The sequence below is a fragment of the Pseudorasbora parva genome, chromosome 7 (genome assembly GCF_024679245.1).
Source record: "Pseudorasbora parva isolate DD20220531a chromosome 7, ASM2467924v1, whole genome shotgun sequence".
Taxonomy (NCBI): Eukaryota; Metazoa; Chordata; class Actinopteri; order Cypriniformes; family Gobionidae; genus Pseudorasbora; species Pseudorasbora parva.
The window spans coordinates 19,065,193-19,083,678 of record NC_090178.1 but is presented as its reverse complement, the minus strand read 5'-3'; the positions used below and the strand labels follow the sequence as shown (position 1 = coordinate 19,083,678).

Below are 18,486 nucleotides of genomic sequence, written 5' to 3'. Positions count from 1 at the left end.
GCTGTTTGAAAATCTTAAGAAACAGAAAGAGGCAGTAGCTAATCACAATTACATTTGACCACCAATAAAACCTAAGGCAAAAATGTAGCACATTTAGGTATCAAAAATTGCAATATAAACTAAAATGTTAGATATAACCCATGGCAGAAATGGGGCACTGTGGTGCGAACGAAAAGGGCACCCCCCGCCCCTACTGTAAAAGGTGTTCATCGTAAAAAAAAATGTTGAGAAGTTTCCAAGCATAGCGATTTGTGGAACTCCGTTGAGCAACAGTCATAATGTGATCTCATCACTATCACTATCACTACACTACTTGCTCGGTCATCTTTACTGGCAAGCATTAATAGCTCCTTCAACAAAGTCATTATGACATTAGTTGTATTAGTCCACAGCCTAAGCAAGTGCTCTACTCTTCTCCACAAAGGTAACCCACAATAATTTTAATTTTTCTAATAATTTCAACATAATTGAATATTAAACTCTATTAAACACAATCAAGTCTCTCCCTTTCTAATTTTGCTCAAAAATACATTAAAAAAACACCTTTACATATAAAATAACAAAATTTACTTGCTCTTGATTTTGCCACATAAATCATGCTGGGAACTAACAAGCCCCGCCAGTTTCAGTTAATGCAACATAAATCATTCATATAACACAAACAGTTTACTTTGACTTCAATTTGACTGATATTTAAGTGGATTAAACACAATCTAATTAAGTTTGGACAAAATGTATAGCAATTGTGTTGCTTTAGCTCATTTTAATTTAGCAATTCCAACAAGCAGTATAAATCTTAGTCTGTAGCAGTATAAATCTATAATAGTTATATAATAATAATAATGAATGATGATATAAAAATAATATATATAGTATTTAATAATATATATTGCATGTTCTCTTGATTTAATGTCCCAAAGATAATGAAGATAAAGGCAGGATAAAAGTTAGAAAAGTTGTTTTATTAACAAAAAGCAAACAACTCAAGACAGTCAGCACTGCACTGCACAGACCAAGACATTGAGGAACTTAAATGTTAAATGATAAGATATCCATGATAACAGATAACTGAAGTGAAAAAACTATCTATCTATCTATCTATCTATCTATCTATCTATCTATCTATCTATCTATCTATCTATCTATCTATCTATCTATCCATCCATCCATCCATCCATCCATCCATCCATCCATCCATCCATCCATCCATCCATCCATCCATCCATCCATCCATCCATCCATCCATCCATCCATCCATCCATCCATCTATCCATCCATCTATCTATCTATAAAATGTCAGTTATACTAATATTTATTTTATGCTAACAAGTGTTGTGCTAATATTTCTGTTACAAATACTTCAATGTTGTATTGGTTAATTATTATTATTATTATTATATAACAATATAGACGTAGTGGCATAAAGTATTAATATAATATTATATAATATATAATGTATATAATAAATTATAATATCAATTCATATTATTTTATGAGCTTCCACAGCTTTTACTATCAAAATAAAAACATACTCATACTTATAAGTGAGCAAGAATTGATTTTAGTTTTTCTTATTTAGTGTTTTCTTTAATAGTTCCTGTGCTAATGGCAACAGTGACCAAGGCAGTTTCATTCTTTGGCACTGCTTTCCAAATGCACCTGAAAACATTCAAAATAGCAGAAATTAGGGCATAATATACACATACACATACACTTAATGTTTTGTTTTAAAGATAAATCAGAATTCTTAGCATGCAACCAAGATCATATAAGAAAAATCTTACAGTAACTGCTGAGATTGAGTTGCAATTTATTAGTGTCACTTCAGGTAAAGACATATGTGTACTATTCACACTTATACTGTAGGTTATTTTTTCAGTGGCATTGCATAGGTAATATTTTTTACATTTAAGGTGAAAAAGTTCTGAAATTATTTATCTTTTCTTGTGACATATTGTTACAGCCTGATATATCTAAGATATTTTTAATTCTCTAGTAATAATATAAAACCAATTTTTACCTTGAAGTTTGGCACTTGTTTCTTTGGTGACGGATGATAGTGGAGATGATGGTGATTATAAGGATGATGATGAAGATGATGATGCCAACAATGATATACATACTGCCATGACCTGTTACTTGAGTGGTAACACTGGCTAGAGAAGATATATAAATGGTTTAGACTAACCTTAAAACTTACAGCTCTGAGCATGCAAAAGCAGGTACAAAAAATCTTATATTTATAGCAAAAAGCAACAACAAAAATCAACAGTGTAAAATGATTTTTAACTGGTGAGACTAAAATTGACCTAAATAACATGAGATTGGTATTGCTATTGACATTTTTAAATCACTGCATCTCCTGTTACCTCTGGAAGCAGGCCTATTCTTTTAGATCCTGTTAAACAACTTCAATTATCTGAAATGTATACAAACAGAAGCACGGCCCTATCCTATTAAAAACAATGCTCAATCAAAAGAATAAAACTCTTCTAGTATAAATGTATTACATTTTCTGCATACACCATAATTAAATGATTATGCAGGACTAATGAAAATAACATTATAAATATCTCTGCATGAGTATGTAGCTTAATTAAAAAATCAAGTTTCAAGTATAATCAAGTATATATATATATATATATATATATATATATATATATATATATATATATATATATATATATATATATATATATATATATATATATATATAAATTGAGTCAAGACTGTATTTCCTAAAACACTAAGAATGTTAGATCGCCACAAAGCCTTTATCAATAAACATTGCTGTCTAAAAATCCATAACATGCAACTTAAAAATTAATTTATACACACACACACACACGAATGCACGCATTTTTTATGGGGACTTTCCATAGGCGTAATGGATTTCATACTGTACAAACTGTACATCCTATCCCCCTACACTGCCCCTGCCCCTAAACCTACCCATCACAGGAAACATTCTGCATTTTTACTTTCTCAAAAAAACTCCTTCTGTGTGATTTATAAGATGTTTTCCTCATGGGGACCTAAAAATGTCCCCACAAGGACAAGGATTTTGCATATTGCCATCTTTGTGGGGACATTTTGTCCCCATAACGTAGGGATTACCAGGCCGCGCGTGCGCACACACACACACACACACACACACACACACACACACACACACACACACACACACACATATATTTGTATTTCTTTCTTTCTTTCTTTCTTTTTTGATCTCACCTGGAGTAGTTCTTGGCACATTCAAAGCATCACAAGGACCTGGCAGGCAAAACAGATTATTTTGTTTACTCAGACAATGAATCTAAACTTTAAGTAAGGTACTTTTATCAAACTATAGACCCCTTCAATGTTTGTAAACATCGTAGTTGCGCGCGCAGCATGGGGTCAGAAAAGCAACGCGGTCTACTGTAGTCAAAAGCCCCGTTTCCACCAAAATTACCCGGAACAATTTGTACCAGGAACTTTTTTACAGGAACTTTTCTCCCCCCCAGACCTGCAGCTGTCTGCGTTTCGACCGCGATAAAGTTCCGAGAAGATTAGGCAAATTAGTCCGGTGATGTAACGTTAGGACTGCACGCGACTGCTCCTCCAAATCAGTGAAGGACATGTAATCATTTTTAAGTGTACCGATTGAAAGGACTGTTTACATGAGACGTTATCTAAACCGATCTGATGTTTACATGTGATGACTTTCAATCGCAATCATTTTGTCACATGCAGTTTGTCTGCCGCATCAAAAATGTCGCCGCTGTTTTCTCCAGCAGCTGAATGTGTTTACTGTAGCCATAGCAACTCTTAACGGCCACCAGGACTAATACAGTATTATTTATATCTATTTGTTGTAAAGTGTAATAATCATCCCAGAGAAAAAAATCTTCTGTCAGGCGCAGTTAAAGTAAAAACTGCCCGGGGCAATATACGTTGTGTCATTACTCCAACATTATCTTCATAACTCACGAAATAAAAAGTTTACCCCTCAGAAAAATGTACTTTCCTCTCTTGTCAACATGAGCACGGCGCGCGCCGTGACGCCGTCACGTCATGTAAGGACACACACTTAAAAGTAATCGGTCAGTTCGTTTACATGGTGAAAAAAAATGTATAACGAGTATGGAAGAGATTCAAGCTGTGCTGCTTTTGCTGGTTATGTATAGGTTTACGAGGTAATTAACAACGACAGAAAAGAGCACTAATATGCAGACTCAGCAGCATGCAGCATATTCAGAAAGCTTGTAAAGCTAGATTTAAAATGACAATATATTATTATCAGCTATTACGGACATTGAACGTGAGATGGCTGAGACGACCGCGCGCCACCAGACAGAGAGCAAGACTGATATTTATTGAACGCAGAACGAACCTCGCAAAAGACTTTTAAAAATGCCTGTTGAACTTAAAAATGCTGCGTGAGCTCAACCAATCAGCATGTTCAGCGCCCAAGTCCCGCCCTCGAAAGTTCCTGAACTTTGAAAAAGTACTACCCCGCGAGCAGGGCCGTTTGGAGGGGGAAATATTTACCCGGAACTTCATTTATACCCTGGTTCCTGCGGTCTAAACACACGAAGTACCACCCAAAGTTCCTAGTTCCTGGGTAAAGTTCCTGTGGTGGAAACGGGGCTAAAGTGAAAGCGCTAATGTAAGACAGTCTGCAGCAGGCCACAGGTCAAATTGCCAGATATCAAACTTCACCTAACTATTGAATCAGTCTACAGTTTACAGAAAACCTTTTGTTTACTTACCAGGGCTTAACTCTACCGTCGTTGTCACAATGTTGGCGCTAGCCTGCGGCTAACTACTAACGTTAAATTACCACTTTTTTTTTTCTACCTTGGCTAAAGTCAGGTAATGGACCAGCTGGTTCACTACAAAGGGCAAGTATTTATAATGCACATATAAAACACAGACAATGAATATAAACGTACCAATTTATATTGTTTGTGCAAGATTAAATGAATATACAAAAGCATCGTTAGCCAAAAGCATTATTAGTTTCGTTGTTATCAACATAGTTCGAGTCTGTGTTTCCCAAAATCATCGTTCGAACGAACATCCATAAACATCATCGCAAACTTGTGTGGTTGCATCGATAGCTCTCGACCTGTCCAGCAGCAGATTTGCATGACATATGTGGACTTGACATAAAAAGATCTTATCTTGAGCAAAATAAAGCAAGCTGACATTCAGTACGATCATATATTTTATTTTGAATACATACAAATGTCATTTATGTTTTTAGTTTGTCAATGCACCTTTTTTGAAGAGCGCATGTGCGTACATTAATTACGAGCTTAAACGAATCTGGAAATAAAGCAAAATAATGGAGAAAAAAGAGAATTAGTCCTCAGATGCCATGTCTATAATTTATAGCAAAAAAATCTAGCATGAATTCGATCTCAAGCTAATTCATTAAAAGCAGTTATTACTCCACCACCTGCTTGACATCATTAACACACCCCAGCTCGTTATAGCTTGCAGCCACATATCTCGTTGACGTTAACGGATGAGATCCTGTGGAAAACCTGAAAAACTTGAATCCATAACTGGTGCGATTTTCACAGTTCACGATGCAAGAAGGCATTTTGTTCTTGATGAGAAATTCTCTGGTTGCCATACAATTCAATGGGATGGAACAAACTTTCTGACCCCGACATGCGCACTGCAAACTGTGAATTTTTCTGTGACGTCACCCGTGAAGGGGTCTATAGAAACATTATTATTGCCGTAAAACATAAAAACCTTTGCAAACCCGCCAAGGCAAACTCCTTATCAGACCATAAATGGTGACACATTCAATCTGTCCAGAGGTGGATAGTAGTGAAGTATTTTTACATTCTCATCAAGAATATTTTCCAAGTATATTTACATTATATTGCCAAAAGTTTTGGGATGCCTGCCTTTACTTCCATACTTAATCCATAGGGTTTAATAAAGGTGTTGGCCCACCCTTTGCAGCTATAACAGCTTCAGCTCTTCTAGGAAGGATTTTTACATTTACATTTACATTTACATTTAATCATTTAGCAGACGCTTTTATCCAAAGCGACTTACAAAAAAAGGGTAGAGCAATAGAAGCAACGAAACAAACAAAGCCAACAACCTGTAAGAGCTGTAAGAAATCTCAATTAATTAGCAGAGTACACAATTTTTTTTTTTTTTTTTTTTTTTTTTTTTTTTTTTTTTATAGCCAGCTACAACAAATACTCACGTACGGAAAATACAGAACACTGGATTTGGATAGCTAAGATAACAACCCATTAGGACTAAGGCTGATGCCCCAACTGTTGTCGTTAATGCGGATTCAGTTTTTACAAGGTTTAGGAGTGTGTCTATGGGATTCCCTTTCGAGGGAACTTCACACTGCGTCCAGGGACAGCTTTGGGAATGCCCACAGCGTGATAGCGTCTGATGCACGTTTGTCAACTCAGCCAATGGCGAGAGTGAGCGTCACGGGCGGGTGATGGCACATCCAGGAAAGGATAAATATACATCCGGTCCGATCGCACTTCAGCTTTTCTGCCTCAGCGAAGCGATCTGTGTAAAACTGTCTCTGTCTATTTATTGTTGTCTGTCAAAAACACAATAAGTCTCAGTTTAAAAATGGCGAATGCATCAGTATTCAAACAGTGTACTCGTCCGTGTCCCCGTTTCCTTACGGGTGGAGATACACATGATTTGTGTGTGATGTGTTTGGGAGTGGAACATGCTCTGTCAGCCTTCGAGGGGGCTGATTGTGAGCAGTGTGAGAAGCTGCCGCTTCGCATGCTCCGCTCCCACCTGTCACTCTTCGAGAAGGGTGATCAGGATCGCGTTCCCTCTGGTTCTGGACCCGCTGCTGCCGAGGCACAGCAGAGAAGGACATCATGTGGATCGCAGATGGATCTCTTGGCGGGGTTTGAGACGGGCGCGAGCGCTCTTTCTCTGCCTTCACGCGAGAGATCTGTCGCTCAATCTCTGGTGTCGGGAGCCCGTGCTGCGGCTTCTTCCGCCCAGAGTGAGAGCCCGTAGTTTCAACACTCCAGCTCTGAGGAGGTGGAGGCGTTGAGCGTCGGATTAGGGGAAGATGATTCGCCATCTCTTTCCCCAGCACACGAAGAGCTGGTGGAGGTGATTACTCGCGCTGTGGCGGTGTTAAATATTGATTGGCCAGCCGAAAAGTAAGTTAGACGAGTGCTTTTTGTTGTCAAATGTGTCACCCTCACCACGGGGTCTTCCTTTCTTTCCTAATTTACACAGTGAGCTGTGTAGATCGTGGAGGAAACCATATTCATCACATCTTTTCAGCCCTCAAGTAAAAACATATAGTGATATAAGGGGGCTGAAAGAATATGGGTAAACCATTAAAGACAACATCAGGGCTAGTGGGGAAAGCGTACACAGCAGCAGGACAGGCTGGTGCGTGTTTGCATACTATGAGTATTTTGCAAGTGTACCAGGCTGAACTGCTGGGGGATTTGGATGGCGGTGAAACAGTGAGCCCTGAGGCAGTTCGCGAACTGCGCCGGGCCACAGATTTATCTCCGAGAGCCACCAAGGAGACCGCTAGAGCTATTGGGCGGTCTATGGCAGCCTTGGTGGCAACAGAGAGACATCTGTGGCTCAATTGATCTGACATTAAAGAGGCTTTTTAATGACATTAAGGACAGGGCTTTTCTCCTTGATGCGCCAGTTGAGCCAGTTTTTGGCAGCAGCAAAAAGAGAGTGTCGCATCTCGTGCTCCACCTCAGAGATACGGTGGGCCAGGTCGGCACTCTCAGCCAAAGCCTTTTAAGCCGAAGACCGACCTGAGGGTCGTGCTTCAGGCGAAGAATGCTTCAGGCCAAAAAAGGGCCTGACGCCAGCAGTGTCGGGTCTCCGGGGCACCCCCCCGTGGGGTGGATTGATGTTCACCTCAGTACACGGTGCCCACTCCACTTCATTGCCCTCAGGGGACCGTTTTGCCAACCCCACCACCCTTGGTGCTTCGGGGCGCAGCGGTTTCCATCGAGCTTGTGACTCGGCGTCCACAGGACAAGGTGTTACACTCGCAGACTCCAAGGAGGTTAAAAATGCAGCCAGATCGGTTAGGTGCTGCCAGTATGCTTCAGGCCACTGAGATGGTTGCAGTAGAAATATCAGAGACCAACCTCGAGAGGCTACTTCCCTTAGTAGATTTTCAGGCAGAGTGGAAATGTCTACCAAATATATCGCTATTGGTCCTGCAGACGGTAGAAAAGGGGTACAAAATTCAGTTTGGGTTCCACCAACCCCATTTCAACGGAGTGCTGGTAACATCAGTATGTCCCGAGCAGGCTCTGATAATAGAACAGGAAGTAGAAACCTTATTAAAAAAGGAGGCTATAGAACAGGTCCCTGTACAGAACAGAGAGTCTGGGTTTTACAGCCGGTACTTCTTAGTTCCAAAAAAGGATGGAAGGTTGTGCCCCATATTAGATCTTCATCGTCTGAATTGTACAGTCAGAAAACTAAAATTCAAGATGCTAACGCTAAGTCAGATTGTGACCCAAATCAGATCGAGGATTGGTTTGTCACAATAGATCTGAAGGACGCATACTTCCATGTCTCCATCCTTCCACAACACAGGAAGTTCCTGAGGTTTGCTTTCGGGGACAAGGCGTACCAGTATCGGGTTCTTCCATTTGGTCTAGCTCTCTCACCCCGCACGTTCACGAAATGCGTAGATACAGCTCTGGCCTCGCTCAGGCTGCAAGGGATACGCATTCTATATAGACGACTGGCTGATTCTGGCACAGTCGCAGGAGATGGTGGTTCGGCATCGAGATGTCGTCCTTGCGCATATTCAAAAGTTGGGGTTGAGGCTGAACGCGAAGAAGAGTGTGCTATCTCCAGGACAGAGAACCACGTTTCTAGCCGTGGTTTGGGATTCCGTAGCAATGCGGGCAGTGCTTTCACCCACGCGCATTGCTGCGATTCTGTCAGCTGTAAAGAGAGTAAAACTAGGCTAAACATTCACTATCAAGTAGTTTCAAAAGTTGCTGGGGTTAATGGCAGCGGCGTCCAACGTGATCCCTTTTGGCCTGCTGTACATGAGGCCCTTACAGTGGTGGCTCAGGACCAGAGGGTTTTCCCCAAGGGGGAACCCTTTTCGTATGATCAAGATCATGCGGCGGTGTCTCCGTGGCTTGGTCATATAGAAGGAAGCCTGGTTCCTGTCCCAAGGTCCGGTGTTGGGGGCACAATGTCGTCGAGTCACCCTGACGACAGATGCCTCTCTCACGGGCTGGGGAGCGGTAATGGAAGGCCACTCAGCCCAGGGTCTGTGGGGGGACCATCAACTTTTGTGGCACATCAACTGCCTGGAGATGATGGGAGTCTTCAATGCGTTGAAGTTCTTCCTTCCGAACCTGAGGGGCCATCATGTGCTGGTCCGTACGGACAACACATCGGTGGTTTCCTATGTAAATCGTCAGGCGGGTCTGCGTTCGCGCCCACTGTGCAAGCTAGTGTTAAATAAAGTTTTAAATTATAGTAGTAATACAATCAAGTATTAAATTATATTCAATATGAAACTATTAAAATAAAATATTATGCTTTGCAATGTTGTGAAGTAAATGTACATAAGGAGAATAAAAATACTTCTCTAATGTCCGCCTCTGCATAACAACATTTTTCTGTTGTTCTGCTGGCACACTTTCTTTCTTTTTTTCCTTTTTTTTTTAAATGTAATGTTATATTAATTCAACTGAATAATTCCTGGATAGGGAGGGGCACATGTTGGGAGATTCCCAAACTTTCCCCTAAAGACTGTCAAAACGGTAGGATATATGTCTGTCTTTCTTACAGCACCATGACAAAGCTAAAATAAAACTCATTTTAAATCATTGACCCCGTTTTTTTTTTTTTCAATATGTTTACAATTATTGCAATAAATTATTTTCTATTAAAGTTTTCTAGCAAGATGTCACATTGTTCATAATCAGTTTCATTTTCTGGTGTTGAAGCACTGATTGGGCATGAGAGGTGATTACTATTTATATTTTGTAATAAAATAGACATTATTTTAAAAGCTTAGACTTTGCTTTATCAAAAATAGAATAAAGTGTCTGATGCTGTGGTTTTAAAACGTTGTTTTAGTGTTGATTGGTGTTGATCTTAGATAATGGAATAAAAAACAACATAACCCTTATTAAGACAAATGAGTCCAACGTACCATGACATTCTGCAATGTAAGCATGCTGCTGAATCAAAAGAAAGAGGAACAAGAGAGAAAGGAGGAAACATAATCTGAAGATTAAATATCAATCACATTTAATTCAAAATATCATATTTAGGCTAGGCTCCATTATGCTGAAGTTTACCCCAGTGTGTGGACAGTCCTTTCGGTATGTGACCTGTTTGACCTTTTCATCCATGTTTCCTTTGAGAATTAACTTCTGGGGTTCAAGATATATTACCTTCGTCTCATCCACATTTCCGTATTCATCAACCACAACAAATTCCTACACACACAGAAAATCAATGCTTAATAATCTGTGCATACTTATTTTATACTGCTGACTATATAAACTTCACAAAGTTTTTAATTGTCTTTTGAAGTCTTGTTTACTTGTTAACTTTTACTTTAGCTTGTGTAGAAGTCTTTGTTACTTAGTGTATTACAAACTAAAATGTTCTCATTTAAAGGGATAGTTCACTCAAAAATGAATAAGACTTTTGTTCATCTTTGAAACACAAATTAAGATGTTTAAATGAAATCTGAGAGATTTCTGTCTCTCCATCGACAAGTCTACACAACAACCAATTTGATCCTTTGAAACATTCATAAAGAAATTTGATCCTTTGAAACATTCATAAAGAAATTTGATCCTTTGAAACATTCATAAAGAAATTTGATCCTTTGAAACATTCATAAAGAAATTGTAAAAGTAATATTTTTATTATATGAGGCGATTAAGTCTCTTCATAAAATTTGGACTAAACCGCTGAATTCATTTGGATTAGTTTTACGATTTCTTTATTGACTTTTTTAAGCTATAAAATGTTTAGTACAGTTTGTTAGTGGCTGCGTATAGGCTGTCAATAGAAGGACAGATATTGCTCAGATTTTTACAAAAGATGAACAAATGTTTGGAATATATATATATATATATATATATATATATATATATATATATATATATATATAGAGAGAGAGAGAGAGAGAGAGAGAGAGAGAGAGAGAGAGAGAGAGAGAGAGAGAGAGAGAGAGAGAGAGAGAGAGAGAGAGAGAGAGAGAGAGAGAGTACTCACCATTTCTGACCATGTGGGTGTGCAGAAGGCTCCAGGTGGCTCGCTGAGCTGATAGGAAACCGAGTAGTTTCTCAAAATCTCAAAACAGCACTTCAAGCTTGAACCATATCCCTTCATTGGGCAATTCAAGAGAATGAAAATAAAGCCTGTTTATGGAGAAAAGAAAAACTAATAATGTCCTTAATGACCATCATTTTTAACTAAATACAGTAGCAGAACATAAGATTGTTTTTAAAATGTGATCATATTTATAATTTCTATTATCATATTTCTGTGATTAAAACCCCCTTTAAAATACCTAGATTTAGGATTAAAAAAAAATTGACAGATAATTTTTTATGTGACAAATATTTGATAAATTTATTTAAAACACATTTTTTTTTTTATTTTTTTTTTTTACATAAAACAACTAAGCTTGATTAGAACAAACTTTTTCAAACCTTTTTTAATGTGAGTGTAGATATAGCCTTGGCAATTATATAAATATTGCAAATATGATGCAAATAACCTAATTGGGGAAGGAAATGGGTTTTATTTCCAAGAATCCCATACTGTTAAAGAGATGCTTCTGCAGATAGGTAGATGAAATGTTCCAGTGAGAGAATATGTTGTTCTATATATATATATATATATATATATATATATATATATATATATATATATATATATATATATATATATATATATATATAAAAATTTTTTTGTTTTTTCGGGGGGGGTGGCTATTTCGATTTTAATTTAGTATCAATTCATATGTAGCATAGCTAACTGCCAATAATAAGGACAAATTAGTTTGTCTTAGCACTATTTTAGCACTATTTTAAACGTTTCTTGGGTCAAATTATATCTGCTTGAATTCATTAATATTAACTTGTGTGTGCTTATATGTATCATTATTCATTAAAAATATTAGGATGCTAAATCCTAATATGATGCATAAGTTATTAACATTTTAAAATTTCACATTTGAAGAAATCTAGTTTGATCATATCTAAATATTTATTAAAATGCAAGACTGTTTTTGAGCAACTAGATTAGATACATGTATGTTTATTAAAGGCATTACAAATTAACAATATTATTTTTTGCCACAAAATTCCTCTAATTTACCTCTTTGAATTGGAATTCTCTATTTTTACCTTAATTACTACACAAATTGTATAAATAATACAAATATTAGAAGAAATATATTTTAAGTGGTCAATAATTGACAATTATTATTGCACAAATAGTATTTAGTACCAAAACTCTTAAAAATATTCAATAAATATTATTGAACTAAAATATAGAACACTTATTTAATTGAAAAATAGTAATGGTGTATGGCACATTTGACCATCAATGAGTATTAGTGTGACCAATTAGTAAGGAATACCTGAGGGCTAAGAATAAAATTAATATTAATAAAAGAATAAAATTAAAATTAATGTTGCATCTCTATCACGTGATGGTATCACTCTCCAAAATAAAAAGATCATGTAAATACGGCTGACTTAATAATCAATGCACAGGCTGTAGCCTACTGTTTACTAAAACTTGCTGCACACATCTGTATAGTGAAACTGTTGTGTATCCGCTTAAGCCATTACAAATGCATTGACACAGCGCTAAACAATAATACTAAACAATCTATAGGAATAGGTTGTTTTAATATCAAAAGCAGGTTTGGCAATTTGGCGTGAGATGAAGTTGGGCAGCGTGAGATCGTGACAGAGCCCGAAAGCGCTTGAACTTCACAAATCTTCACAATCTTCCGCACATTAGCCTATAGTGCCCATGTGCCCATACGGGCGCGCACGGAGTATCCGAGCTACATATAAAAGTATGGCTTCATTGGTGATTCCTTACAAAGCTTACTAGTGAAAAAGAGTCATTTTTATATTATTTCCCAAAGTAGGCTAAATAAAGGACGCGGTAGGGAGGAAGTCGCGTTACCAAAAAAAAAAACGATCAAGGCTGTAATCGAGCCTACTAAAAATTTGTATAACTATTTTAATAATCTAATTGGGAAACGATTTCTTCGACGAAATTGCATGACAAAATCACTTTCACTTTTATTTCAAACGATGAAAGATACAAAATAAACAGCTCCTGCACACAAATAAACGTAGGCTACACAACGTAGCTAGAATAACACAATATCTTAAGGTACTTACAGAGTATTTGCACTTCAAAATCCTTTGGTCTCATAGTTTGGGGTTGTCGTAGAGTAGACAATTAGAAGGAAAAAAAAAACGATTTAGCCAACAGACTGTCTCCGAACACGTTTGACAGGGATGGCATGCAAGCCACTTCTGCCAGTACCTTTTTGCTCTCAGTACTCCTTTGCTCAACACACATCCACTCCTACTTATAATACGTCCACCCTTAGGAAAATTTTTAGATTTAGATATAAGTTTAGCACGTGCACGATGATGATGCATCGTAAATAAATAGAAACATATTGGAAACACATTAGGTGGATAGTTCACCCAAAAATGTAAGTTTGATGTTTATCTGCTTACATCCAAGATGTAGGTGTGTCTGTTCAGTAGAACACAAATTAAGTTTTTTTTTTTCAGTTTAGGATTGACAGATAATAGTTACAATGGCAAAATAATATAATAGTATACACACATATAAAATACAATAATAAAGAAAAATACATATACACATGCATATACATACATACACTAACACACACACACACACACACACACACACACACACACACACACACACACACACACACACACACACACACACACACACACACACACACACACACACACACACACACCTACATAAAATATCAGGTATAAAATATACACTAGATGAACTAAAGATGGATAAACAAACCAGAACGCCGGGATAATAATAATAAATTTTAAAATAATAATAATAATTTAAAAAAAAATTCAAACAGATGTCGTTGTCTCCTTAAAATATTTCAAAAAAGGACTCCAGGCTTTCAAAAACAGTTTTGGTTTTTGTCTCAATGCAATTCGAATCTTTTCCATTTTAAATCAGGACTAGGTAACTTTTCAACCTTCATAATATATTTTTAAGACTCTTGTGATGATAAATCGACTTACAATAGGTTGAATGACACATCTGCCATAGCTTGGTGGGGTCTGTATCGTTTTTAATCGTACTTTTAAACTTCGGGTTTTGGGCATAGACCGTAAGGTTTTGGGTAGTAACCCGAGAACAAAAAGAACTACAAAATTCGACTGCTTTACGGCATATACGTCACTTCCATCAACACCCACACTTCCTTAAATTCGGACTTGCGAGCCCAACTTTGTTCGTCGGATAATATAGTCATGTCCGAAGCAGCACAGACAAATAAGAAAGAAAAGGTTTTGTTGGAGGAAAGCAATAAGAGGAAACGAAAAAGTGATGGGATTAAAGGCAGGACGAGGACCAGCGTTTGCTCATCGGCGTGAGCTGAAGGAGGCGTGCCCGACCGATGCTGTCAAAGTTACTTATAGTCAGTAGAATGTTCTTTGGGGACCAACAAAATAAAGTTTTCGTCGTCGTCGGTGCTCCGCTCTTTCTTTGGAAATTCATGTGGATCCAAAACTTTAATAGTTCCGATTTTGTCTCTATAGCGGTCCCTGCCTTCCCTATTTAACGTATCCCGGTAAATTCCACATCCCTTTCAGGATTTTAACATGTTTTTTCTTTCTCCCAACTCTGCTTCTCCTCATTCGACTTGCTGTATGTTTACATTCGCGAGGCCATCAACATGGCCGCGACGTCCCAGAATGCAACGCGGCGCCCAAGCCCTTATAGGAAGGAAACGAAAAAGTGATGGGATTAAAGGCAGGACGAGGACCAGCGTTTGCTCATCGGCGTGAGCTGAAGGAGGCGTGCCCGACCGATGCTGTCATGCTTGTTATGGTGATTACCTAACACTCAAACATTGAATTGAAGTATCATATAGATTCTGTAAAATGGTAACCAATAGACTAGGCTACTATAATGACGCTGGCTTGTAAACGTGAGCATCGTGATTATTTGGCGTTTGAAAAAAATAAAACCCATGAAATTATATTTATATGACATGCTGAAACATATGCCACTGACTGTACCTGGGATGAAGACATTTCACACACGCCGCCAGAAGAACACCTGCATGTGAACTCCTCCTGCAGTGTTCAGGGGAACTGTTAGTGATGTATCAACCCGCGGGCCACTTTAATGAAGTTATTTGGCCCGCCCCGCACCACTGTATATATTTTTACAACCCGCCCCGCACCACTGTATATATTTTTACAACCCGCCCCGCACCCGCGACCATTAACTAGATATACGGGTCCGCGGGTTATGAGACGATGCGCATTACTAGTTCAGGGCTATCAGGGTTGTCATGTCAACAAATGCATGTGCGATGGCATCCCCTGATGTAGGATGACAGAGCTTACGACAGTAGTTGGGGGGGGGGGGGGGGGTGTCTACTGACTTCCAGTTCATCAGAATTAGTTGTCTAGCCAAACAATGCTGTTATGGGGTTGGGGTCTACTGTTGAAGAGAAAGTGATAGAAAAACACCTGAAGACTTTGCCCCAGAAATCAGACAGTTTGGGACAAGACCAGAAAGAGTGCAGTAGTGTGGCTGGTTCAGTTGTGCAGCAAAGGCAGGTTAGGTCAAGATCAGGAAATATTGTGTTTAATTTAGTTCTGGACCAATGAACTCTGTGCACTACTTTAAATTGAATCAAAATGTGTCTTGCATTAATTGATGATGAATGTATCCGGGCAAGAATTGAATCCCAAATATTTTCCTCCAGTGTCAGGTTGAGTTCCTCCTCCCAGAGTGTCCTCAACTGACGCGAAGAGGGAAATTGTTTTGTGTTAATTATAGTAGAAATCTTAGAAACAGCCCTTTTCAAGGAAGTTTGATGGTCTAATATATCCTCAAGTATATTTTTAGGTGGCAAAGAGGGAAAGTTAGAAAACTGCTTATGAATAAAATTCCGTATCTGAAAATATCTAAATAAATGGGGGTTGGGAAGGTCAAATCTTTCTTGAAGTTGAGTGAAGGATGCAAAATTGTTTTTCTATGTATAGTTGGCCAACCGTAACTAAGCCATGTTCCCTCCAAATATTAAAGGCCCCATCCATCAAGAAAGGTGGGAATGACACATTGCAAAAAATACAAGGGTAGTACAAGGGTCTTTAAGATTTAAAGCGAGACGGAAATGAGACCAAATCCTTAGTGAATGTTTAGCAACTATGTTTAAAAAAAAAATTTTTTTTAAAGTAATTAAAGTAATGCGCTTAAATTGATAGGCATAAGAGGGATGTTAAAGTTACAAATGAAGATTTTTAACTCCAACCGTTGCTCGTATAATGCATGTCAATGGGGTGTTTTCTTTGAGAGTCACTATGAAAGTAAAAAAAAATAAAAAATCCATATAAAACCCTGTGGCTCGTTGTGACACATTTATGTCTAAGACACGAAAAGATCGGTTTCTGCAAGAATAGTTTTTTTTTTTTACCTTCGAAGAAGTAGATATATAGCCTAGAAATCTACACGCACCCTAACGGCAGCAAATCTAATCTGCCCGCGAGTGTCGTCTAGTAACTCTCAATACCTTTCTGAGCTGTAAACGCGAAACTCTGGTCGGGCCAATCACATCGTGTATAGAGTTGGTGGGCGGGGCTTAACATAATGACGGCGGAGTTGCGCTTGCTTGCGTGCTTCTAGTAAACATAGAAGCTGGCGAACGGCGGTCTTTCAAATCAGCTTTGACCGCAACTCTGGAAGACTTGGAGTTAAGCTTTTCTCTGAGAAAAGAACAAAGAACGGCACTGAAGTCAGGGAAGATGTGTTCTGATTTTTGCCGACCGCCTACGGCGAATGTTTAATCTTTCAACTAGCTCTGCTTCACCTTCGTTGCTCTGGTTGGTTGTAGCGCTATCCTATCGCGTGCAGAGGGAGTTTGAAAGACAACCGTTTATCCCGCCCCTCGGATTGAGCCCTGTCTATGGTGAGTTTCCAGACCAAACATCTTGATGTGGCTAGTAGATATATAGAAAGTAGAAAAATCATATATATATATATATATATATATATATATATATAATGATCACGCCAGGTTTTTGACCTTATGGAAGTAATGGCTTTGGGAATACTAGATGAGATTCGTCTGATATGAGGTAAAAATATACTGTTTGGTTTCTCGCAGAAACAGATTGTTTCATGTCTTGAGCTGCTGTGTTTCATATAGATTTGTATGGCTATGTGTTTTTTAGTCTCATAGTGACTCATAGAAAACACCCCATTGACATGCATTATACGAGCAACGGTTGGAGTTAAAAATCATCATTTGTGTTCTACTAAAGAAACAAACACATCTGCATATTGGATGCCCTGGGGGAAAGCAGATAAACATAGTTTTATTTTTGGGTGAACTTTCCCTTTAACTACTATGTCCTAAAAATTTTATGAATCATTTGATACAATGCACTTAATGTGTACATACATGTTTTTATATTGTACTTACATTTTTAAAAATACCTGCATGTAATTACATTTGTAATTAATTTATGTTGTTACATTTATAATACACTGTTGATTCTTCCCTTACACCTAACCCTACCCTTAAACTGACCCACACCCCCACATCTGTCCCTAACTTTACCCGTATCCCACCTCAATATCGGCAAAAGTGTTTTGCATTACAATATGAACACAATAAGTACTGTGTAATTATTTTTTGATGTGCAAGTGTACAAGTAAGGCCACCTAATATTAAATTAACATTTGCTAATTAAGTTGCTATTGCACAAAATGCAAAAGAGGGGTAAGAAAACATGAAAGTGTCCACAAATTCAATTGTTTTCTTTTAAAAAATCTATTTAAATAGAAGAGGGTGGAAGTATAACATTTTCGCAGTGCTTTTCACAGCATTTCAGTCTTGGTGCTTATTGTATAGTCTACTGTAGTTACAAGTTATGCTATTAAAGTTATTTTGAGTGTAGGCTGCCCTCTTTTACATACGCTGATCAGTGGTAAAATCCCCGAGGGTGCTGCACTCCGTCTGCAGGAAGCATTGTGGTTATTAACAACTTTGAGGTCACGACAAGATTAAAATAATATGGTAAAAATGGGCTTCCCTATGAAGCTATCACACAAGATTAATTCTATTATCATATGTTAAGACCTCAAGTATCAAATTGCTTCCTGTGTTCATTGTTATAAGTAGAAACAGTTTTATTACTTTCTCTTTAAATG

At 37.9% G+C, this 18,486-nt stretch overlaps 1 protein-coding gene across 1 annotated transcript; it reads right to left on the bottom strand.

The window, feature by feature from the left end:
- Positions 1-1,549: 1,549 nt before the first annotated feature.
- Positions 1,550-13,696, bottom strand: LOC137083670 (uncharacterized). The gene is made up of 7 exons (XM_067449612.1): positions 13,419-13,696; positions 11,263-11,408; positions 10,332-10,472; positions 10,184-10,208; positions 3,235-3,273; positions 2,021-2,156; positions 1,550-1,659 (listed from the first exon to the last, which is right to left on the bottom strand). The coding sequence occupies exons 1-7, from the start codon at positions 13,450-13,452 to the stop codon at positions 1,572-1,574; spliced, it is 609 nt and encodes a 202-aa protein (XP_067305713.1). The 5' UTR covers positions 13,453-13,696; the 3' UTR covers positions 1,550-1,571.
- Between the last annotated feature and the right edge of the window lie 4,790 nt (positions 13,697-18,486).

Bases quoted from the DNA above. Each gene is read 5' to 3' on its own strand.
- LOC137083670 (XM_067449612.1), bottom strand. From the start codon at position 13,452: ATGAGACCAAAGGATTTTGAAGTGCAAATACTCT. The intron at 10,473-11,262 runs GTGAGTACTCTC...CTGTGTGTGTAG, and splicing joins CACCCACATGGTCAGAAATG to GAATTTGTTGTGGTTGATGA. The intron at 10,209-10,331 runs GTAAACTTCAGC...TTGATTCAGCAG, and splicing joins AGGACTGTCCACACACTGGG to CATGCTTACATTGCAGAATG.